The following is a 24,504-nucleotide window of genomic DNA, read 5'->3' as shown; positions in this document are numbered from 1 at the left end:
ACAAGTGCATGACGATGTGCATGTGCATGACGATAAGGTTAGTTAGGGTTAGATATATATATTTTTTTTTCAGGTAATGGTTGAAGAAGTGCGTCTTTAGTCGACTGTGAAAGATTGGACGGGTTTTGGCTGTCCCAACTGTGGTGGGCAGTTCGTTCCACCATTGTGGGGCAAGGACTGAGAATAGGCGGCTTCTCCTTGATGACCCTCCCGGAGCTTGGATAGGAGTAGGTCTGAAACGGCCAGAAGATGCAGAGCGTAGGGGTCTTGAGGGTGTGTAGTTAGAGACCATTGACCGGAGGTAGGGGGGAGCGGTTCCCTTTGCCGCACGGTATGCCAGGTCGAGGGCCTTGAAGCGGATTTGTGCGGCAATGGGGAGCCAGTGCAGGTCCCTAAGAAGTGGGGTGACACCATGGTATGACACAAAAACCATCACAAAGCCTCAGATCACGCTATAATATTGACCTATATCAAACCCCGCCCACCTTTCTTGATCCTCCAATCACAATTGTTGCTTCCCTCTGACAACGTTTGTCCTGCATGGATGTCCTTGCATCTACTCTGCATACCAGAAGATCAAAAAGGCCATTATGCAAATTATGTTATGCAAATGGCCGGAATGTGAGTTGAAACAATGCAGTGTTAACATTGATCATTCAGTGCATGTTTGTCACAGTATCCAGTCCTTCATTGAAAGAATCTGTGTCATGGAATTGATATAGAGGTAGAATTTGTCCCAACTTTCATCTTTGATCATCATTGACTGTGAGACAATAAAAAATGTGACGCAGAAGATTTCCCATGCAAAGACTTTTATTTAGGAATAGTCTGCAGTATTGTACAGTGGCACACACGCTTGTCTATACTTACGATCATTCTTAATGACACCTTAAATATAGACAAATGTTGTGGAAAAAAAAGTTCCCTTTTTACAATAATCTAAAAATACCATGTTCTGATTTAAATACGTTGCATAACTTTTCGAAAATAAAATATGCATTATATGAAATATAACCGTTGTTTATTGGATATATAGTACCAAATGCAATTATATGCATATTACACCTCTCTCTCTCTTTCTCTCTCTGTATCCTCTTATGCATTTCATGCAAAAACAAACAAGTATGGATGCCTGCGCATACAAAAAAAAAGCTGTACAGACTTCTGTATGAAAATAGAAAATATCAAAGCGAGATGTGCACCAATAGTCTATATGTTACAAAGGACTTGCAGTACAAAAGGATCTATGAGAATATGGGAACATTAGTCTACCTGGAACACAGAGGTGCAGGGACTGGGTTGATACTCAGAACGACGACGACGACAGCAAACCTCAAATCTAACTTCAAACTTCAAACTCAAATCAAAGAACCAGACCCGACTATTTCAACACCAAACACAGGTGGTCACGGGGTCAAAGACGACAGCGATGTTCTGCGAGTGATATGTTCAAACACGTAAATCATATGTTACAAAAAATCCACTTTTTATATTTTTAGAATTTGGCATTGAACCCAGACAAATTTCGACACACGCTGCATAGTACATAAGTCTTGTTGGGAGGCGATGTCCTCACTGAAAACTTGACGCACGTCATTGTTTGGTATGTTATTCAAAATGTTTGTATTGCTACTCTGCACATGACGTAAACCAATTGCTTGTGATGCACCCCCCCCCCCCCCCCCCCCCTCCCGACTTATAAAGCACTGATATGTTGAAGGTTACATTAAGTTATTTCAAAAAGAAAATTCGGAACCCGGAATAAGTATCCCAGCGGAAGGATTCTGTACAGCATTAATATTAAGCGTCTATAGCTTAAAATTCAGTATTATTGCCAAAGTAATGCAAAAATGTTACTTAGAAAAGTAAAATTGGTTACAAACGTTCAGTTTAAATGAGGAAAAACAAGATCTGTACACTAAACGTACTATATGTGTTACACACCAAAATAACTTCCACTTGTCCACAGAAACAGTAGTGTGTACAAGGCACACGCGATCAATATAGCTACATCTATCACTTGCTGGCCAAAGAAGAAAAAAGCACTTTTGAAATCAGATATATTTTCACAAGTCAATCTCAAACTGTTTTAGGATGTGAGCAAAGGAAATTGCACGGTTAAATATAAACTTCTGTTAACGCATTAAAATATATATTTTCTTTTTGTACAGTATGATGATTGATTAACACAAATAAATACATTTAGCAAAATGAAATATTTTACCGATACATGTTGCTAGTGCTAATGCTGTGAGAACAAGCACAACCGATGGCAACGATGCCGCTGGGAGGCCACCAAATCCACCTCAAAACATAGAACTCACATTATGTTATCTCTATAATATTGTACAGCTCAGTTTTGATTTGTGAATGTGAACAAGTCTCTCCTCAAGTCAAACAGAGAGACAAGGCTCTAGTGATGATATCTTCATCGTCATCATCAGAGACACATCCTGTGGAGACAAATCCTGGAGGAGGAGTACCCCACAGGGATTTTACTGGGATATAGGTCAATGTTCTGATTCAGAGCTGTAAGTCCTACATTTAAATGAAACTCATTTTGGAAGTAATAGCTCAAAGCAAAAATCATCTGAGCTCATAAAGTCATTAATTAATTATCAAAGAAACAACTCCAAAAAGTGCCGCTTGATGACATCACAAGGCCTAGTTTACAGAGACAGTTGTCTACGGTTATAGATATTGGCTGAACTGTCACAGATCATTGGAATAGCATGGTGGTTTTATGGTGGATTTTCCCTTTAACACTGAAAAAATAAAATAAACGAAGGACCAAGTGTCGTCTCCAAGTACTTGCAAAGTGCATCAGGTGCTCACAGACGACACAAAGTCAGTCGTCTGCACCCTCCCCGATCCTTGTACCAAAAAGGTAAAGATTTAAAGCATGTTTTTTTTTATGAGATAAATTCCTTGCACCGTAGGCTTCCTGCTACTCAAAGCGAAAACCCCCGTGTGACAATATTGCTCCGAGCGACACTATTCAAAGACCACAGTGTTTTTCTCATTCCAATTCAGCCTCTCAGCCTTTAAGTACATTCTCCAACACACAAGTATAAGAATAAAGAGCGAGGGGATTTAGTTATTGGTAATACACCCCCTCCCCCAGGATTACACTTCCAAAAAATCTATTCTTTTCTTAACATAGGTAAGAAAATATACATTTCTTCAGCAACGAAATCTTACAGTATATCTTTTTTTTCTCTCAATAAAATCGTATAACCTCTTTCTTATTTACATTTGGCGTGAGTTAACACTGATTGTAACGCAATACCTTTTTCTGTTATTATTGTGGGTTTTTATGTGTACTGTTATCTCTTTTGTTTGGGGAGCAGAAGCACTTTTACATTCATATTTCGCCGCCGAGAGGCTCTGAGGAACCCAAGTGTAGTGGGAGACAATGACGTGCATTTTGCAAGAGAAGAACCATATTGACAAAACAAAAAGAAATGTGGAAGATTGCTTCTTTTTTCTTAACCAGATAAAACTTCTAAGAGCCGGACTGAAATAAAGTAGGACAACAATGATGAAGAGGTTCAGAGGGATGTGAAGCCCCCAGAGGGAGGTGTTACCAGCGGATCCTTCTTTGTTTGGCTGTGGAAGAAGCTCTTGTTGGAGCACCAGGAATGTCACCGTTATGGGGGAAGAGTACTATGTAACAACACGGTTGGGGGTCACAGCTGATTGGGTCGTAGGTGAGATGAAAGCTTTTTTTTCCTTTTTGATTGGACAGTTGCCGGGGAGAAGCTGTTAAAGGTGAACCAGACGTTACCAGTGGGAGGTGAAGGTGGCTTTCAGGGGTCACACTCTCTCCACTCGACTGGGGTCATACGAGTCTGGTGAGGAAGAGGAGTTAGAACAGGGGAAGGAGAGGAAGGACAAAACAATTAAAACCTTCAAGGTTTAATTAAGAACACTCTTAGGTACTTAGAATTATTGAATCGAAAGCAAAAAGGAAAAACATTTCACAACAGTGTTTCTATTTCGAGACATCTCAGTAGCCTGCAAAGTTCCATTTAATTCCTTAATTTGTTTTAGCTGCTATGATACTGCCTCCCTCTGGTGGCGAGCTGGACACATCACATGGTCTGTGTGTAGCACCCACCTGAAAGTAGCTCCTCATCCTCCAGAGAAGTGGAGCTGCAGGTCACACTGCTAAAGCTGAGGGGCAGGGTGATCTCTCTCTTGGCCACGCTGCGAGGCTTGGGGAGGAGAGGCGGTTTCTGAGCCATGGTCCTTTGCCTCGGCTTGGGCAACTCCTTCTGTTGGGCTTCTGGAGCCTTCTCTTCCTCTCCTCTGACCTCGCCCTGCTCCGGTGCCGTTTCTTGACCTCTCTCCACCTCTGGAGCCTTCTCTTCCTCTCCTCTGACCTCGCCCTGCTCCGGTGCCGTTTCTTGACCTCTCTCCACCTCTGGAGCCTTCTCTTCCTCTCCTCTGACCTCGCCCTGCTCCGGTGCCGTTTCTTGACCTCTCTCCTCCTCTGGAGCCTTCTCTTCCTCTCCGCTGACCTCGCCCTGCTCCGGTGCCGTTTCTTGACCTCTCTCCACCTCTGGAGCCTTCTCTTCCTCTCCTCTGACCTCGCCCTGCTCCGGTGCCGTTTCTTGACCTCTCTCCTCCTCTGGAGGCCTTTCTTCGTCGTCATCCTCCTCGATCTTCAGCTCCACCACATCTATCTCTATTTCAGCCTCCTCTGTTTTTAGTTCCACCTCGTCCACTTTCTCCTCATCCTCTGCTTGCGGTGCGATCTCTTCGCTTCCCTCGTCTTCTTCAGGCTCCTCTGTTTTTACTTCCACCTTGTCCACTTTCTCCTCATCCTCTGCTTGCGGTGCGATCTCTTCGCTTCCCTCGTCTTCTTCAGGCTCCTCTGTTTTTACTTCCACCTCGTCCACTTTCTCCTCATCCTCTGCTTGTGGTGCGATCTCTTCGCTTCCCTCGTCTTCTTCAGCCTCCTCTGTTTTTAGTTCCACCTCGTCCACTTTCTCCTCCTCTGCTTGTGGTGCGATCTCTTCGCTTCCCTCGTCTTCTTCAGCCTCCTCTGTTTTTACTTCCACCTCGTCCACTTTCTCCTCTTCGTTTCCTTCGTCTTCATGGATTTTCAATTCTACCTCTGTCTCCTGTTCTGTTCTTTGCTCTCCCTCCTCGAGTTCCTCCTTAATTTCTTCATCTCCAGCATCTATCCTCTCGCCATCATCGCCTTCTTCCCTTTCCTCCTCCTCGTATTCTTTTTCCTCCTTTGCTTCCCCCTCCGTCTCTGCCTGAGTTGCGTTCGCCTCTTCCTCTCCGTCCTTCTCCTCCTCGTGATCGGCCTCTCCTCCCGAGTCAGAGCTCTTGAGACTGAGGCGTCTCATTCGGGACACGGAGTCCAGTTCCTTCATGCGGGCCATCCTCTCTACGGGCGACCTGCCCGGCGATGTGACTGACGAGGAGGCGGAGAAGCTCAGCTTGTCCTGCAAGGACCCGATCAGCTTGGAGGCTCCGCTGCGACCCTTCTTCTCCCCCGCGCAGCACATGCTCAGTGCCAGCTCCTCGTCGGGCGTGATGGGCAGGGACAGGGGCAGCTTGCTGGGTGGGAACTCAGGTAAGTCCAGCGTTATGGCTAGCTGGCTCTCTGCGTCGTGGTCGTCGTCACATTCGCTGTGGTCAGTGCTGGGCCTTGGCTTATCCTCACCCTCGTCTTGGTCCACGCCCGATCCCATCTCCGCGACTTCCTCCGTCTCCTCTTCTATCACTTGCTCAGACAGTTCAGTCACCTGCGGTGTTCCTCGGTCCAGACTACTAGGTCTTTCAGTGTCTACTGGGGGGATGTCATTGTCTGTATTGGGTTCGTTGGGTGTGGTGATGTCTGGGTCTTCCTCCTTGTCCTCTTCCAGTCCGTCAGCTACACCCAAGGCCTCTACTGCCACAGATATGCCCAGGATCCTGGCTGCCCTCTGTTCAATGGACTCATTCTCAGGAATGCCCTTAGCACATTTGACCTCATAGAGGTTGCTGAGGTCCTCAGCAGGCATCGCGTTGGCTTTCTCCTGGTTCAGTAGGTTCTCCAGGTGCTTGTCTGCTATTGTCGACTCATTCTTATAGCTCAGAGGCTCAGGGATGGCATATCGTTCGTCGACAGAATCATGCTCGAAAACAAATGCCGCTTCCCTGGTCAGCCTGTTGGCGCGTGGAGACCCTTCGCTTCTGGGTAACCTGCTGTTTTCACTCCTGACCCTGCGGATGTTCAAATTCGGCTCAACCCTGAACTGTGGCATGTTATCTGCATTATGCTTTCTCTTGGGCTCCACCTCAGATGGAGGCTCTTCAATTGACTTGTGCTCAGAGTAATCATCATTCTTAGGGAGTGCTGTCATGCTATCCCAGGACATCTGCATAGAATGACAGAGGTCCTGGAAATCAAGTGGAGAAGGGACAGAGAGGGAGCGTGTGATTGGTTCTCCGGGACCTCCGGAAGTCTCTGTGTAGACGGTTAACCCCACGTCCCTCATTAATGACTCCTGTGGGACTGGGATGTCCTGCCTGTAGACCACACTGGGGTCAGCCAGTGGCTGTGGGGGGCCATAGTCTCTGGGGCTGGGCTCTGGAAGTGTGGATAGCTCATCTCTTATTGGTCTGGTGTTGGCTCTGGCCTGTGGCCTGGAAAATGCACTCCTCATCTCCCTGTGCTCTTGGTCAGTTGTAGATTCCCACCGCTCTAAACTATTCTTTATGTTGTTGGGTGCATTTATGTGCATCGCTGGCAGACTCATAGCTTCCCTGTCTGAGTCTGGAACAGCGGTCATATGTGGTGGGCTCTGGGGGTGATCTCCTGATTCGCTCAGCTCTAATATGTTCTTCTGCACATCATCCAGATCCTGAATGGACTTGTCTACACCGCGCTTCTTGGTGATAGTGTCCTGGAGTCCCTTGTTGAAGCACTCCAGCTCACCTATAGCGTCCCACGGCCGCCGGTTCACCGGCTTGAGCAAGAACTGACCAAAGGCCACCTGCTCATCACCATCTGTGGGCTTAGACACACTTTTCTTGGGGGATGATGGCTGCTGGTCCCCCTGGTCCCTGTCCTCTCTGGATGGGGAGGGTGGAGGCGGTTGTGATGGATAGAGTGATGGGGGCTGGGGTGGGCTGAGGCTGAGACGAGAAAAGGCGCTGTTGCTGGAAGGATGTAGGTTCTTCTGGCCTGCCATAGGGTAGCCATAGGAAGGGCTATTGTCTGTTCCCACACCGCTATCTGTGGTTGTGTCTGAGGCGGTCAGGCCAGGCTCCTGTCCCCCAGGAGAGCTCTGAGAGGCTGGGCTTTTCACCACCCTCACAGGAGAGCTGGTCTGGGTCTCCTGATTGCGGTACTGGTCCCCAGGCCAGGAGCCGGCATAGCACAGCTCTTTATCTTCACTGGCTTGGAGGGCCCAGGCGTCTATTATCTCTTTCCTCAGCGGAGCCCTCTTGAGGTTCCTCACGGATGACATGCTGCTGGTGTGGATGTGGGTGTGGTGAGGTTTGATGGGCATCTCGGCCGCGGACTTGCTGCGGAGACTCTGGCCCTCGGTGTGTCCCACGGTGATGCTGTCTGTGTTGGTGACGGTGAGACTTGGTATGGTCTCATTGTTGTTCTGATCGGCCGCTGATTCTTTCTTATTGTTAGTTGCCGTGTGAATGGGCACCGACACCAGGCAGAAGATGGTCTCGCTCACCCTTCTTTTACTGTTCCTATTGTTCTCTGGCCCTGAGTCTGGGACTATCTTCTTCACCTGGGTGATGGTTTCTCTGTAGCCCTGGCAAGACATGGAGGAGGTTATTACTGGAGCCTGGAAGGCGGCGGAAGGAGAGGGGGGAGGACCTTGGTTTTTGGGATATCTGTTATTACAGTTTTGGTCAGTTGCTGGGAAGTTATCGACAGTCTCTTTGTGCAAATCACTGTGCCACCTGTTATTGTCATTGTCAAAGTAGCTAGAAGACGTCTGGTTGGCATCGCCAGTGGGTTTGGCTGCGATGAAGGGCCCCAACGGCGGGGGCAAAAAGGCACTGTCGTCGGATGCGGGCTCCGACACGGTGACGCTGGGAAGCTCGTTACGGATGTGGCGGATCTTGTCTGCGTCCGTCAGCGAGTTGCCGCCCAGGGCTGAGGAAATGTGACGGACGCGGGGGTCATCGAAGGGGATGTACTGGACGCCTCCACCAGGGCGCTCTTGGGTGCTGTAGCCGGGGTAGAGCTGCTTCCGACTGAGTACGGTCCTCTCTCTCTGGGGGTCAGGCCAGGAGCCGGCTGGATGTCTGCTGAACCAGTGAGACCCATCTGGGGCCATCTGCATCTGCTGGTACACATCCCCTCTGTACCTGGGAATTACAAGGAGAAACATACGTCATCATCTCATTGTATGTGTAAAATAAATCTGATTAGGGGTCAGCCAGACTAATCCACCGTCGGTCTGACTGTCTACATCTGTTTTTAATCGCTAATATCGTTAATACTTTCTATCCATTTTCAAGTGTGGACGCTCCCCAAGAATAAAACACACACAGGTGAATAAAGAAATAGAACAATACAAGCCAGTAAGGCTGCCCCATCTTAGGCCCTGTTTAGACGGAAACGCTAGCAGGTGAATCCGCAAAAATATTTTTTCGGATGTGCCTTTCGTTTATACGGAAACAGCGTTTTTACGGGGAGAACCCGCAAAAAAGTGAGACCACCTTCCTGGGTGGAATTCCTAGAAACAATAAACCTTTGCGCTATCATCTAAACTGTCAAACCGCATAAAACGATGACGAAAGGGTTGTCAAGGCTCTCGTCGCGCGTACTGCTTACATCACAGGCATGCGCCAGTAGCCTAGAAGCGTAAACAAAGCATGTCTGATTCTATCCATGGCGATCACCTGAAGGCTACATTGGCAGTACTTTTAAATACACAAGAATCTGTCCCGCGGCTATCACAACTATTAGTGACTGGACCCACTGTCTGTGAGTGACTCTGCTTTGGTCCAATCACATTCCCCACCCACAGTCTGCGAATCAGAGGCAGAGTAGGGCGGGTCTTCACAGCACGTCATGTGACATATGCGCCAATCGTGTGACAGCGGGGCTCCGTCGTCTCGAGTCATTACAGCCTCGTCTGCACGCAGAATTCCACCCCAAAACACTAGTCTAAACGCAACATTAAAAGTGAGACCGCAAGACGACTTTTGCGGTTTCTGTTCAGACTCTCTCCGTCTAAACATGGCCTTAGTTGATTAATCAGTCAGTTTGATTTTATTAGACAAAGACTTAGTCGATTAGTTGATTCTTATGCTTTTTTCCCCATGTTGATTTTAAAATGTTTAATTGCATATTAGTCGAATATATGTCTTTAGTCAAGGACAGCCTACAAGCCAGTATCTCCATATCCAGTATCTCACATTTGCTCCAGAAATGGATTGCGAGGTCAATGTCACTTCAATTAATAATTAAAATAAAAGGTTATTTTCATGTCGTTGGAACGTAAAAATTCATAAATGAACAAATCTCCCTCAAATTGCACTGGGCAATATGGTCAAAATATCACATCACATTTCTCTCCTTTTTTCATTCAAAATGGCCTAATCTCATACATTTTTACATCACAAATGAATTGTGTTTGTTTACAATTTTGATATTTAAAAATAAACTATAAATATTGAAAAAGTTAATGTAGGCATATACCTTTCTGTGAATCCATACCGGACTGTATATGTTAAAATGTACTACAGGCCTACTGTACCTCCCAGACCTCCCACTCCTACTATACCTCCCAGACCTCCCACTAAGACTAGAAACTATGAGAGAGACTGACAATTATTACATTAGGGGGAGATAGCAGGTCAACAGTAGATGCCACATAGAAGTGGTGGAAAGGCTGGGAACATGAAGATTAATTAAGATGCAGCTCAGCACAGCTCATTTTTTACCATTTGTTACACAGGTTTGGTGCACAATTTAATAATGTTTGACCACTAGAGAATTTATAAACATGGTAAAAAATCCCTCCAAAATACCACATTAACACATTGGCGCCCGAGCACGGAGATCTCCGTGTTTCGAGTCCATGCGTTGTGGACAGAGGCACGGATATATCCGTGGGAAGTGGTTATTGCTTTTATTCCATTTTAATAACCTATTCAAGGTCGCCGAGCGGCACTGCAGATTTACCCTACTCTATGAAAATTCGACAAGGTGCAATACCGGCCAGATCCTCTTAGGGGCGCTATCGTGATAATGCAGTGTGCCCTGTGGCTGAATGGATCAGTCTTTTTTTTTTCTTTCAATGGAGATTTCAGTAGCAGGATTCTGGATGTGCAGCATGTAGCTTGGATTACGTTTCAGATCGCAGATTTCACCATGCAATAAGGGGATTTATCATCAGCCAATGGACATATCGATCTACCAGATGGCGATCGATAACGGGGAAATGCTCGGGGGGGATCAGCCCGGACCACGGTAAGATCTTTTTCACGTAAATTACAGCCGATCGGGCATTTTTTTGATAGCCATCCAGGCGTTCGGCCTATGTGGCTAGTTAGACAAACACGGTTATTGGTAATCAATCATAATAAACGACGTCCCCCGCCCCCCCCCCCCCTTTCATACATACATGCTTTGGTATCGTGTCGATCATATGCAGTTTGAGTTATTTCTGTAGCATCTGTAAAACGGAAATGCCATTGGATATAACGTTAGCAGCTATTAGCCCTATAACTAGCCTTCCAGAAAATATACTAGACCAAATCTGGTATAAATCTTATATTCACGTGCTATAAAATGAGAACCTATTGATGAATTTTTTTTCTTCTTTAAGCCATTTTGAAGGGAAGGTTTATGGACTCAATTGACAATGAGAATGGACAGATAGCAATACTATAAAGTATAGATTTAGCTCTACAAAAAGCCCCACGTTTGTTTACATTCCCCGGTCCTCTTGACATTAATTAGACTCAGCCCAATGGCCCCGAATGTGTTAAGACCTTGAGGAAAACCATAGAAAATCTTGTGCTGTGATTCAGTATCAAAACCTTTTGACATTTGGAAAGAATGTTTTTGCAATTGGATGCCGAGCACTTCTATACTGGAAATTGCTCAGAACCCCCCCCCCCCCCCCCTTATTACAGCCCGATCTTGCTTAAAATATGTAAATAAAGTACTAATCTATTAATAGTACTACAATTATTAATAATATGTTATAGCCATAAGTAAGTAATATATTAACATATTTAAAAAAATGTGTTGTATTACAAATAAGTATATATTAGAAAATGTCAACTTTTAAGTTTGAGCTTGAACCCGGGACGCTCACACGAGAGGCCTTTACCTCAAGACTACTGAGACATACTTTTCCTTCCTTTCCATACTTTACCCTGTCCAAATCCCAACCCTAACCATAAACCTAACTTTATATCTTAATCATAAAATCATTTCTTTTAAACGTTAAAACGAACCATCATCATGGTACTGCTGTGTTTGTACGAGGGTGGGTGGGTGGCTTAGTGTAGTGGTGAGAGCACTCACCCGCGACCACAATCATTATTGGTTTGACTCACGGTCGTGGTGTTTGTTTTGGACTTTTGTCCATACAAAACGCAAATATATTACTTATACAAGATGTAAATATATTAATGTTAATGTAAATATATTACTTATGACATAACGTACATTATGTACCTTTTTTTTTCTTGTGGTCGATTAGTACTTTATTTAGTGGCCGTGTTGCTCATTGTCAATATTAGGGATGGGTACTGTTCACATTTGAACCGATACGGTACCGGTACCTGTGAGTCAATACCGGTACCCAACGGTATCTTTTTTCGGTACTTTAGTCTCTAAAAATGTAATCTACCTCAGTTGTGAAAAAAAATATCTAAACTTCAAATAACCACACTTTCGACCGTTTCCGGCTTGCCATTGCCCCGACTGCTTTGTTGTTGAATCAAGTCAAATCCTAGGTAAGCGTATATTGTGTGTGTGAACGTTGACGTAAAAAAAAAAGTAAAAAAAATATATATTTTCTTTTTTCAGTACCGAAATCTGGCACCGGCGGATCTCACGTGAATCGGTACTCTGTAGTACAGACGTGATTCGGTAGGTACCTTTAAAAGTACCTAATTCGGTACCCATCCCTAGTCAATATACATAGGAAAGCCATACAGCTTCTGAATGCCCTAGGTCTCTAGTTTGTGATTCTCCTATAGGTCACAATAGGTAATTTTATACAGTGAGGTCAAGTTTAAAATAACTGGTCTCACTACAATGAAATGGCTAGTGCTACTCACATCATCACACATGAATATAGTTGGGCTCATTGGATCCACAAGATTCTAAGCTTTCCAGTCATACCCAATTTAAATGCAATTCCAAGACTGTAAAACCATGCAGTGTTTTACATGCAGTACAAATGTGTTATTTCCGCCTATTCTAAAAATGGTGTATTTGAATATTTCTGCAGAAATATTCAAATACACCATTTTTAGAATAGGCGGAAATAACACATTTGTACTGCATGTAAAACACTGCATGGTTTTTGCCCAGAACTGCATGGGATTAGCATAAAGTGGGCATGTCTGTAAAGGGGAGACTCGTGGGTATTGGATACCCATAAAACATTCATCGGTAAGAGGTCAAGGGACCCCTTTGAAAATGGCCATGGCAGTTTTTCCCTCACCAAAATTGTGCCTTTGCCCTTTGGGGCTTTAATTAGCCCCCTTCCCGGCAAGCTAGCATGACATGCTTGGTAGCTATGGCTTCACTAGGTTGTCTAGTTTCACGTGAAAATATCTAATTTCATCTTCACTCAGCCCATCGGTTCAACCTGTTTTAAATGCTCCCAAAATCTCCCAAAAATGAACTTCCCTAAGATCATAGAAATAGTATTTGAATACTGAAATAAATGTAAGCCATAAATCCCATTTATGTCATGAAACCTCATTAAAAGGGAAATCTCCTCTTAATGTTTTGGTGTAGGACTGGGCACGGCTGAAAGCCCTATAAGGCTATTTATTTGTGTGAGACAAAAATAATTCTCTTATTTATTTAAGTTTAGAGAAATAAGCAGTAAAAAGTTTGAAAAGTTGGCTTTAAGTTCAACATTTATTGACTTGTCTAAATTTAATAATTTGTGATCAACTGTGACCAATCTGGCTATAGGGAAATACCCACATTCCTACTGTAACTTGCTGCTTCGATATGTTGCCTCAATCCAAGCACTGTAGCTATTAGCTTTATGCTGTTATCTAGTGACAAAGTTGTAGAGCAAGGATAGCTGGGAATGTGTGTGAAGTCACGTGTAAATCGGACATAAGATGCACAAGTTATGTCTTGTCAAAGTTGTAGATTTTTACCTTTGATCATAGCATTTACATTTACATTTACATTTAGTCATTTAGCTGACGCTTTTATCCAAAGCGACTTACAAGTTCTGTGCGACAAGACAGCAAGAAGGGTATAACTCTATCAGCTGAGTAACAATGTTTATCAAAGTGTTGCGTGTTACAGTGTAGGTTAGTTTATTAGGACAAGTGCATGACATTAAGGTTAGTCGGGGTTAGTTTTTTTTTTTTTTCTTTTTTTTTTTTTTTTTTTTTTTTTTTTTTTTTTATCATTTCAGATAATGGTTGAAGAAGTGAGTCTTTAGTCGACGGCGAAAGATTGGACGGGATTCGGCTGTCCTAACTGGGATGGGTAGTTCATTCCACCATTGTGGGGCAAGGACTGAGAATAGGCGGCTTCTCTTTGATGACCCTCCGGGAGCTTGGATAGGAGTAGATCTGAGGCGGCCAGAAGACGCAGAGCGTAGGGGTCTTGAGGGTGTGTAGTTAGAGACCATTGACCGGAGGTAGACTGGAGCGGTTCCCTTTGCCGCACGGTATGCTAGGTCGAGGGCCTTGAAGCGGATACGTGCAGCAATGGGGAGCCAGTGCAGGTCCCTAAGAAGTGGGGTGACATGGGCCGACTTCGGTAGGTTTGAGATCAGGCGGGCCGCTGCATTTTGAATGAGTTGAAGAGGCTTGGTGGCAGTGGCCGGGAGGCCAGCTAGCAGTGCGTTGCAGTAGTCGAGGCGGGAGATGACTGTTGATTGGACGAGGAGTTGGGTGGCTTCTTTTGTCAGGAAGGGGCGTATCCTTCTGACGTTGCTCAGGAGGAATCTGCAGGTTCTGGTTGTCGCTGCGATGTGAGCAGAGAAGTTCAACTGGTCGTCGAGGACAACACCAAGGTTCTTGGCGGTCGGCGACGCGGTCACAGCTGCATTCTCGACTGTGATGGAGAGGTCGGTCAGGGGGGAGGATTTGGCCGGCAGGTGGAGCAATTCTGTTTTGCTTAGGTTCAGTTTGAGGTGGTTGGTCGTCATCCAGGCGGAGATGTCGGACAGACAGGCCGAGATCCGCTCAGAGACGTGGATATCTGAGGGAGGGAAGGAGAGGAAGAGTTGAGTATCATCGGCATAACAATGATATGAGAAGCCATGAGATGTGATAATGTTACCCAGTGATTTAGTGTAGAGGGAGAAGAGAAGGGGTCCTAGGACCGAGCCCTGGGGGACACCCGTCCGGAGGGGGCGGGTGGCCGACAGAGTCCCTCTCCATGACACTTGGTAGGAGCGGTCATTGAGGTATGATGTCAGCCATGTCAGCGCAGATCCAGCCACTCCCATTCCTGCGAGGGCCGCGAGGAGGATCTGATGGTTGACTGTGTCGAAGGCTGCAGATAGATCTAGGAGAATCAGGACAGAGGAGAGGCCTTTCGCTTTTGCTAAGTGAAGTGCCTCTGTGACCGCAATGAGGGCCGTTTCTGTGGAGTGGCCAGTCCGGAAGCCAGACTGATTGGGGTCTAGGAGGTCATTCTGTAAGAGATAAGCAGTAAGTTGGTTGGATACAGCACGTTCAAGTGTTTTAGAAAGGAAGGAGAGAAGAGAGACAGGGCGATAGTTGGCTATGACGGTGGGGTTCAGGGTTGGTTTTTTTATGAGGGGCGTGACTCTGGCTTGTTTTAGGGAGGTGGGGACCACCCCCGAGTTGAGTGAGGAGTTGATGGTTGCAGTTAGGAATGGGAGGATGTCCGGTGCTATGGTCTGGAGGAGTGGGGAGGGTAGCTGGTCCAGCTGGCATGTAGTCGGACGGTTCGACGTTACCAGTGTCAGGGTCTCGGCTTCTGTAATGGGAGAGAAAGATGACAGAGTGAAGGATGAGGTTCTTGATTCAGCGTTTGGAATGGGTGGGGGTTGGGAGAAGGAGCTGCGGATGTTCTCCACTTTTTCCTCAAAGAAGATCGCAAAGTCTTCGGCAGAAAAAGATGAGGGAGGAGGAGGTGGGGGGGGAGTGAGGAGGGAGGACATGGTAGCATGCAGTTTGCGAAGATTCTTGGCAGAGGCCTCGATCCTATGGTGAAAGAAAGAAGCTTTGGCATTAGTAATGGTTTTGGAGAATGTTAACAAGAGGTTGTGATATGTGTCGATGTCAGCAGTGAGGCGTGACTTTCTATACTTCCTCTCAGCCGCTCTCAGGACCTGTCTTTGTTCTCTCACTGCATCCGTCAGCCATGGACTGGGTGGGGAACGGCGGGCAGGTTTCTCAACGAGGGGACAGAGCTTGTCGAAGGAGGTTGCAAGGGCTGAGAGGAGGGTGGAGGTTGCCATCTCTGTGGGGAGAGCAGAGAAGGTGTCACTCAAAGGTAGAGCGGATATTATGTCAGAGGAGAGGGTGGAGGGGGATAGGGAGGGCAGGTTGCGTCTGAGTGAGACGGTTTGAGTTGGGGTGAAGACTTTTCGGTTAAGCATGAGAGTTAGTGAGAAGGATATGAAGGAATGGTCAGATACATGTAGGGGAGTTACCGTGGTGTTAATGATGCTGGAGTTACGGGAAAATATGAGATCCAAGGAGTTGCCTGCTTTGTGGGTGGGAGGCATGGCAGTGGGAGTCAGGTCAAATTGTTGTAGGAGGGAGACCACTGGGACCGACTGAGATGAGTCAGGCAGGTTGAAGTCGCCCAATAGAAGGAGCGGGGTACCATCTTCCGGTAAGGAGCTTAGAAGCATGTCCAGCTCATCTGTGAAGTGATCGAGGGGACCTGGAGGGCGATAGAGTGTAACAATGGTGAGATTGAAAGGATTAGAGACAGATACTGCATGATATTCGAGGGAGGAGAGTGACAGTTCTGGGAGTTGCGTTAGGTTTGTAGCCCATGAAGGAGATGTCATGAGGCCAGTGCCTCCACCCCGTCTGGAGGGTCGAGGTGTGTGAGTGAAGTTATAGTTTGTAGATAATGCTGCAGGTGTTGACGAGTTATTGGGGGTTATCCAGGTCTCAGTTAGAGCCAGGAGCTGCAGATTTAGACTATGGGCGTAGGCAGTAATGAAGTCAGCTTTCTTGACTGCTGATTGACAATTCCATAAGCCTCCCTGTACTGTGACAGGTGTATTAGTGGCTGTAGGAGGGTAGGAGAGATTAGCCGGGTTGCTAGCAAACTGGCGTGGATGGGTTGATTCTGTTCTTGAGGAGCAGATTGTGGATATAGGTATGAGGCACATTGTGGTGTCAAGAGTGGTAGGAGGAGGTTGAAGGGGCTAGGGAGGAAGCGAGATAGTAGGGAAATAGCAGAGTGGGACGGGAATATGGGATTATGGTGTACTTAGCACTGGGTGGATCGGTGGATCCCTCTGCGGTGAACTCCAGGAAAACTCCTCCTCTTTGTCCCTCTTCGTTTCTCGACGCTTCGCTGACGCTATGCCAGCAAGTCTTTAAATCACTATCACTAATTACTGATGAGTGACACCTGCAGCAAAAGGCCACACCTCCAGTTTCTGTCAGCTGGGTGAAACTAATTACAAACAATTTCCACAACACAATTTAGTCACACACTTCAAAATGATGTACTCATAGCGCCACCATCTGGCCGATTGGTGTTACAGGATTTGTTGTGAGGTATTGGCACACCAATATCACCAATAGCATTCATTGTGACAAATTTCATGTAGCTGGGAGACAGACTTACTTACAGTATACTAGCTGCTTGGTCGCAGTATAAAAGTATGAATGAAATATCAGCATTAGGGACGGGTATCATTAGGATTTTATCAATATCAGTACCACTATTGATACTTCTTATCGATACCGATACTCTTATCGATAGTCCCTCATTTTGTGAGGGAAAAAAAAGACACGTTGTGAAAAGAATGAACAGTGATTCAATTACCTACTTTGGGCAAAAATATTTAACTACTTTTGTTGACAATTAAGGACTTGATGGGGCCAATATAGACCAGATTATAATAATAGATAAGATTACTATAATGTAGCCTACATATAGAGATCCTGTGTCGAACAATCACTAATATTAGTTATTATTGCTACCTTTGATACATTTGTGAGCTGAAAATGTTTTTTTTTTTCAAAAACGGTCCTAAAATATTCTGTTTACAATTCTGACATTTTAAAATCACTTATTACATAAAAACGAAATTCTACAATAGGCTATAGGTATGATACTTCCTCCCTAAGCATTCTGTCACATCCCCTTTGATTAGGCCTTCCTTTAGTTTCCTTCCAACATAGAGGAAGTAATTACGCTAAAACGTATTGAAATAACTCACTCGTGCTGTGGAGAGTGACGAGCACGTCTGGTTGATTATAGCACTTTTCAAACATTGTATCCTGTGGCTGTTTGATGATCATTATTTTCTACTGTGGATTGTGCCGAAGACAGGTGGGAGAATCCTTTCCACATTGCTTCCAGCTTCATCTACTGTCTTGCCTACATTGTTTTCTAAGTTCTTATAGTCTAAATAGGAAACACCTTCGCAGCTCTGAAATTAGACAGTCAAGCACTGATAGTAGCGCCATTTATCCAGGATCTAGGAGAACAGTTATTTCACCAAATGGCACTGGTTCTCGGTACCCATCCCTAATATATATATCAGTTATCGGAAATGTAAGCTCCCAAATATCATAATTGGTGTTGCAGCCAAGAATTGTATATAGGTTTTAACAAGAACAGTTTACCTGTAATTGATGGGGATTTCAGCATAGCCCCTGTAACCGTCTCTCATAACAGGAGCTCTCTTATACGACGGGGGAGCGATGTATCCTGGAGGTCCGGATTCCTGTGCAAAATAGTCCAGCTGGGGGTCACCTGCCCTGGAAAAGGGGAGTGGCGTTCGGTCCCTGGCCTGGGGCACGACGGAGTCTCTTCCAGACAGCACCTCGCAGCTCCCTCTGATCTGCTGGTGCACCTCGTAGGAAGGGGGTCTGGGGGGTCGGGTGAACCGGGGATTTGGTGTCATGGAGAGCTGGCTGGCGCTCGCCGGCCTGCCGTTCTCTGGCCAGCGGGGGGCTCTGTGTGGGTCGTGAGAGGACGGCGGGTGGCCGTTGACCCTCCTGTACAGCTCCTGGCCGGAGGAAGTCGTATCCACGTACTGCAGGCTCTCGGGCTGCAGCACGCGGGGCAGGGACTGAGACTTGGCTTTGGTCCTGGGGTGGACGACCAGGCCCTCTGGCGTCCTGGCGTGGAGCCTCTGCTGCTCCAGCGCCCACCGCTCACCCTCACTCTCCGACAACTGGCGGCCGAGGCTCACGGTCGGACGCCACTCCTCGTTGCCCAGGCTCTGGCACTTCCTCTCGGCGGCCACCCTCCACTGGTGCAGGGCGGCCTCTCTCTCTCTGGACCGGGCCTGGGCCGCCCAGCGCTGCCTCTCCTGGGCCGCCCTCTGGCGGTCCTCTGCCGACGGCTCCTGGCCCCTCGGCTGTTGCGGCCCCTCCGGCCTGCTGTAACCCGCTTGGCCCCCTCCGCGCATCTCTCTGAAGTCGGCGTAGTTCAGCAGCACAGTGAAGTCCTGGCCTCTCCTCCTCCAGTAGGACACATCCTTGGACTGCGAATACGGTCCTCTGGGGCCATCGCAAAACCTGAGCGAAAAGACACACACTTTACTCACTACAGACTGATTTGGATAAGAGCTTATGACATAACTCATCCCCACCCAGCCATTTCTGTCAGACCCAAAGAGCAATCTGAGGAAGCTAAAAGTCAAAGTCAAACATGGACATAAGATTATTGCGAGCAATCCATAACCGACAAGAAAGGTTTCTGGCATGACAAAATAAAAGAAAATAATAAATTTAAAAAATAACCTAATACTGTAACACAACCTAACATGTGAATAGAGGTGAACTGTTTAGATCCCCCCACTAGAGGGCGACAGCTGACCACGAGTGGCGACCAGACCGCTTTGGTACCATCATTCTCTCTGGGGCATAATGAACACATTACACAATGACACACTACTAGACTAGAGCCGTTATTCCTGGATGTCCTTCAAGGCGGCTCCGCACCGCAGAGGACACCGCTTTTGACAGTCATCTTGAAAAGCAACTCTGTGTGCTCTCCAGCAGCCCTCGACTTTAGTGAAGATAAGAAGATAGACGATAGATCTAATCAGACTAGAATCAAAAGACAGCCCCCCCCCATTCTGAAGACACTTGGGTTAAGTCGTGATCGGCCGCAGCGATGCTTAAGAGTCTTGGGGGATGTAAGTGACTGACGTGACAATGTAAACAAGACGCAGGCACACGTGCGCCTGTGCTCCCTGAACACCCTTGATATTTCCCCCGCCGCGTGATCATCATCCTCGGTAAGGGACGTGCGCTGCTGGAGGGGGGTGTAGTCAGCCGTGCCAATCTGCCGTGGCTCGGGGTGGGCATCTCGGATGAAGACGAGCTGCTGCCATCATTAGTCTAATTGGATCTAAGTAGCACCGCCTAGTGGCACTTCTGAAGATAGAGAGTTGCTTATCTAAACTAAAGCTGCCGGGCAAAACGGCTTTGATGGGGGGGGGAGGGGGAGATGTCAACAAAACAACAGAGAGAGAGAAATGGCGGAACTTATGTCTTCGCGATAACCCGCGTTCCCGGCAGAATCGCGTCGGGCGGCGAGGATGTGAACGTGTGGATTGTTAAAAATAAACACTATTACACCCGTTGACATTGCTCAAGGTCATGAGACTATTTTCAGATGGTCTGTCTGTCAGTCACTGGCTGTTGGCAAAAATGGATTAAGAGAGGGAGAGCGAGCGAGCGAGAGAGAGGGAGAGAGAGAGACAGTGTGTGTGTGTGTGTGTGGGGGGGGGGGGGGGGGGGGGTATGCAAATAAAATGCAAGAAAAAATGGAAAATCTGAACAGCCTGTCTAATTGCATGGACATGGCAACAGCTGTATTGACTTTGACTCAGTTACAGCGCGCTAGCCTGGAGAACTGGTGCGAATGGGCAGATCCAGTGGGCATGCGCTCAGGCAGGAGCTTGGCTGCGACTGGGCTTGGCGAGGCTGCATCTCTCCACACATCACACGTTTTAACGCCGACTTCCCCAGGAGGGCTGCAATTGCGTAACTCCAGTCTGAACTAAATATAGCCTATCCTCGACGATACGTACATATTTAAATAATGCCTATATGAATCCTGTATTATTAATGGGCCATACATTATATAACGAGGTATAATGGCTTTGAACCAGTAGAGGGAGAGAGAGGCATTATTGATCAGGCCTAAGGGGGGGGAGGGAGGCTTCGCAAGTGTGTGTGTGTGTGCACTCGTGCATGTGATTGAGATTGTGATTGTGTGTGTGTGTGATTATAATTGTTTGTGTGTGTGTGTGTGTGTGTGTGTGTGTGTGTGTGTGTGTGTGTGTGTGTGTGTGTGTGTGTGCGCGCGTACAACTGGGCATGCTCCAATACTAGCTAGGGCACAGAGGTCTGGCCAGCAACAACTCTGTTTACAACTCTAGAGTCCCATGTGGCAGATTAAGACTCTAGCACGCATTATCCCTCTTCCCTATAGCCCCCTCGCTTTAATGGGGAGGAGGAGAAGGAGGGAAAGAGATTAAATGGGAGGGAGCGATGAGCAAAAGAGAGAGAGAGAGAGAGAGAGAGAGAGAGAGAGAGAGAGAGAGAGAGAGAGAGCATCAGAGTGTGGGGTGGATCCACTCAAACTGTGGTACAAAATCCTCAAATACTAGTATTTCATTAACATGTTCCTCTGGGTTTCCATGAGGATTATCAGGTAAAACAACAACAACAATAACAGCACTAAGGTCCGAGGCATCACATGAACTAATATCTCACCCGCTGTCTGAGGTCAGTGACTCGCCCAAGGAGTGTGTGTCACTTTGGTTGCGGCTGTCCTCCCGCCTGGGCTGGCCCCGCTCCTCCTCCCGCCTGGGCTGGCCCCGCTCCTCCTCCCGCCTGGGCTGGCCCCGCTCCTCCTCCCGCCTGGGCTGGCCCCGCTCCTCCTCCCGCCTGGGCTGGCCCCGCTCCTCCTCCCGCCTGGGCTGGCCCCGCTCCCTGGCGTCGTTGTTGTTGTCGGAGCAGCCGGTGACCCTGTTTGGGGGCTGCCTGTTGCCGCCGCCGCCATTCCCATAAGGACCCGCCCCCGCGTCCCTCTCATAGCCGTTCAGTGCACCGTGGCCCGGCCTGTTCTCCAGGACGACGTGGGGCGAGGGTGCCTGGCGAGACGAGGAGGAGGCAGGGGTGGGGATAGGGGTGGAGGAGGGGGTGTGCTGGGGCAGCTTGTATCCATGAGAGATGAGGAGGTCCTCCACGCTGTACATGGTCGCATTTGTTTTTCCTTTTCCCAGACAGGCGAGAGAGAGAGAAAGAGGGTGGGTTGGTTTGGTTCGGTGGTTCCGAGGAGTCTCTCTGCTTCTCCCCTAAGCGTGGCGGTGGAATCCCCGGCACAGCCGTGCAGCCGAGGCCATCACTGGAAACGAGAAGAAAAAGAAGAAGGTGACGTTAAAACCATTATCCCCTCAGTCCGTGTCCTGGCTTCGCCGCCAGGGGGGGGGGGGGGGGGGGGCGCGACCGGATGGATGGTCAAGAGGACATGGCGCGAAAAGACCCCCAGAATGTTTTGAGACACCATGACGAACCTAGAGATTAGCCTATTAGGCTTTCCTTCCTCTCCTCTCCTCCAGTCCTCCCAGCAACAACAAGCCCTCCCTCTCCTCTCATCTCACCGCCACCAGACCGTCATTGTCATTGTGTACATCGTTTACCCCGCACAGACCCGTCTAAGGTAGCTGGTATTAGTAGACCAAGCCATGTTCATGTTTTGGCATCAGTGAGCGCTGGGTATTTAGAGGATAGCATTAGGGGGACTGTAAAGACGATGATGTACTCTCTCTCTCTCTCTCTCTCTCTCTCACTCCATCTTTTCTCCTCCTCCTCCTCCTCCTCCTCCTCCTCTGAAATCCTAATCTGGGGGAGCGAGGAGTAAATCGGCAGCACTGGTTGCAGTGTTCAAAGGCTGGGGATGTTTCTTGGTCGTCTGTCTGAAAACCCTCAGGGTGCTGGTGATGTAGTAGTGACCTTGGTAAAGAGAAATCCTGTTCACAGCCTCGTCAAAAAGGACAGATGCTGCTACTGCTAACTCTGTGAGAAATGACTGCCAACAACCGTGTTGTCATTCGCAAAAGAAGAGGGCGTTCAACAGCAGGAGTCTCTGCCGGTGACAAATCCACTCGTCTTTAAAGTCCAATGATAAATGACTGTCTGATGGGATCATGGGACACAGTAGGCACGTTTTCAGCTTTCAAAGCAACATTTCGGAAATATTCAAAATGTGGACACTTTCCATGGGAATTAATGGGAATATATGAGAATTAAGGGTAATTTTCACAGGCTGTATTTACTGTATGCAGATAGAAACATAAACCTTTAACCATATCATAAGCACTAAACAGACATATACCCTTTTAAAATATTGATTGATTGATTGATTGATTGAAAACTTTATTAACAGATTGCAGAATGGGTACAATACAGTACAGCTCAATACACACAATTGTTAAGGGGATGCAGACCAGAGAAAGACTTTCGTCTTGTTTACATCAGGGTCCCCCATTTTCAATTCATCTGGACATATATGACATACATGACATACAGATAGTCAGTACTGCTACATCTATACATTTATGACATACCAGATTTGCAAATACAGTACTGTTTGTGATACAGAAGGAGTCAGGAAAAGGGAGTATATACATTTGACGTAGAAACTGTACATTGAGTTGAACTTTAAAAAGGGACACTTAATTGAAAAACAATGCCGATTTATTTAGCATTGTAAATGTAAATTCTGTCTGACATAATTACAAGTTCAAGCGGGCAGAAAAGTGGCAATTTTTGAACTTTAACTTGAGGACTGCATACTTTTTTTGCAAACCAAAACAACATACTGTATACTTATAGCACATGCATGAGCCTGGTCTCTTTTGAAATTTGACATTCTGAAGTTTCTGATTCCAGAAATTGTTTTCACTTTTAGTGCTAACGTAATAGAGTAACATAGGTCTGAACTTGAGTTGTAGAAAAACTTGTTACTCAAGTTTTTCTGTAGTAGTTAGTAGTCCAGAGGTAGTATTTCCCCAGAAGGTGGAATGGCTTACAAATCCAGACGGAGCCATAGCCTGAAGCCTTATGTAGTACATATCCAAATTTCATAAAGATCCATTCAGAAATGAGTGATTAGGAGTGATTTTGGTCAACTGTGTACAAAGAAAAGGTTCTCATAGACTTCAATTCATTCGGCTGTTTTTCTCTTCCGGTTTTATTTTTAATTTTTTTTAGATCCCCATGTGGGGTATCATTGGAAAGCCACACTCATTGGCTACAACCCTCCACAATCATTTTCGAGATCGGATCTAGATTGACGGAACTACTGCAGCCTGAGTCGGGAGTGGTATTTTGCGCAATACCGTGTACTTTGCACAAGCCTCAAATACTGGCATGTAACTCGAGAACCGCTCAATGGATTTTGTCACCTGAAAGGGCTATCCACAGGCAACAAATGCGGCTTTAATTCGATATATATATTGTATTACAAGATATACACATCCGAGCCACTAGGGGTCGCCAAAGTGCCAGTTGCAAAAAGTCTGAAAAACGTCCCATATGTGGGACGTTGCGTGACTTTGAATATGTCCTCCGGTGATCAATCCCATCAATCCCTGTCGCAATCCCTCTTACTACATGAGCTACTCTGTCCCAAAGCCAGAAACCAGAGACATAAGAATCATACTTGTGATGTCATCAAGTATAAGGCCTGGAGCTGCTCCATTGACAATGAATGGGAGACTGATTTTGTGGACCCAGAGTGTGTTTTCTTTTTTTATATCCAAATTAAGCTCATTTTATAGTAGTGGTCTCAGCTCTGAAACAGAAGACATATCTATGAACTCAGCGTCATCTATAAAATATTCCCCAATGCATTGTCTATGGCAGTGGTTCTCAAACTTTTTACACCAAGTACCACCTGAGAACGTAGCTGGCTCTCCAAGTACCACCATATGACCGGCGTTAAAATACAGTCTATTCAGCTATGCACAGTTCACGCAGGAGGCAAATGTATTCCTAATACCATTATTTATTGTTAACTTTTGTCAGACACAGCCACAATGTACAAAGGGATAGCACTAGAACTAGCAAACGCTTCCACACAACTCATACAATGCAAGGGGC

The 24,504-nt window shown here is 46.7% G+C and overlaps 1 protein-coding gene across 1 annotated transcript in view; it reads right to left on the bottom strand.

Moving 5' to 3' along the window:
* Nucleotides 1-1,707: 1,707 nt before the first annotated feature.
* The window catches only part of jcada (junctional cadherin 5 associated a), a 37,737-nt gene continuing 14,940 nt past the window's right edge, over nt 1,708-24,504 (bottom strand). Inside the window, exons 2-5 of the mRNA XM_084325631.1 lie at nt 21,112-21,745; nt 18,001-18,900; nt 4,121-8,343; nt 1,708-3,851 (exon numbers count right to left, since the gene is read on the bottom strand). Of these exons, the coding sequence (XP_084181757.1) occupies nt 3,817-3,851; nt 4,121-8,343; nt 18,001-18,900; nt 21,112-21,596 (5,643 nt within the window). The 5' untranslated portion in view covers nt 21,597-21,745 and the 3' untranslated portion in view covers nt 1,708-3,816. The remainder of the gene's footprint in view (nt 3,852-4,120; nt 8,344-18,000; nt 18,901-21,111; nt 21,746-24,504) is intronic.

The sequence above is a fragment of the Notolepis coatsorum genome (assembly GCF_963971535.1).
Source record: "Notolepis coatsorum genome assembly, chromosome: 12".
Taxonomy (NCBI): Eukaryota; Metazoa; Chordata; class Actinopteri; order Aulopiformes; family Paralepididae; genus Notolepis; species Notolepis coatsorum.
The sequence above is the reverse complement of the archived record's forward strand: the minus strand, read 5'-3'. Positions and strand labels throughout refer to the sequence as shown.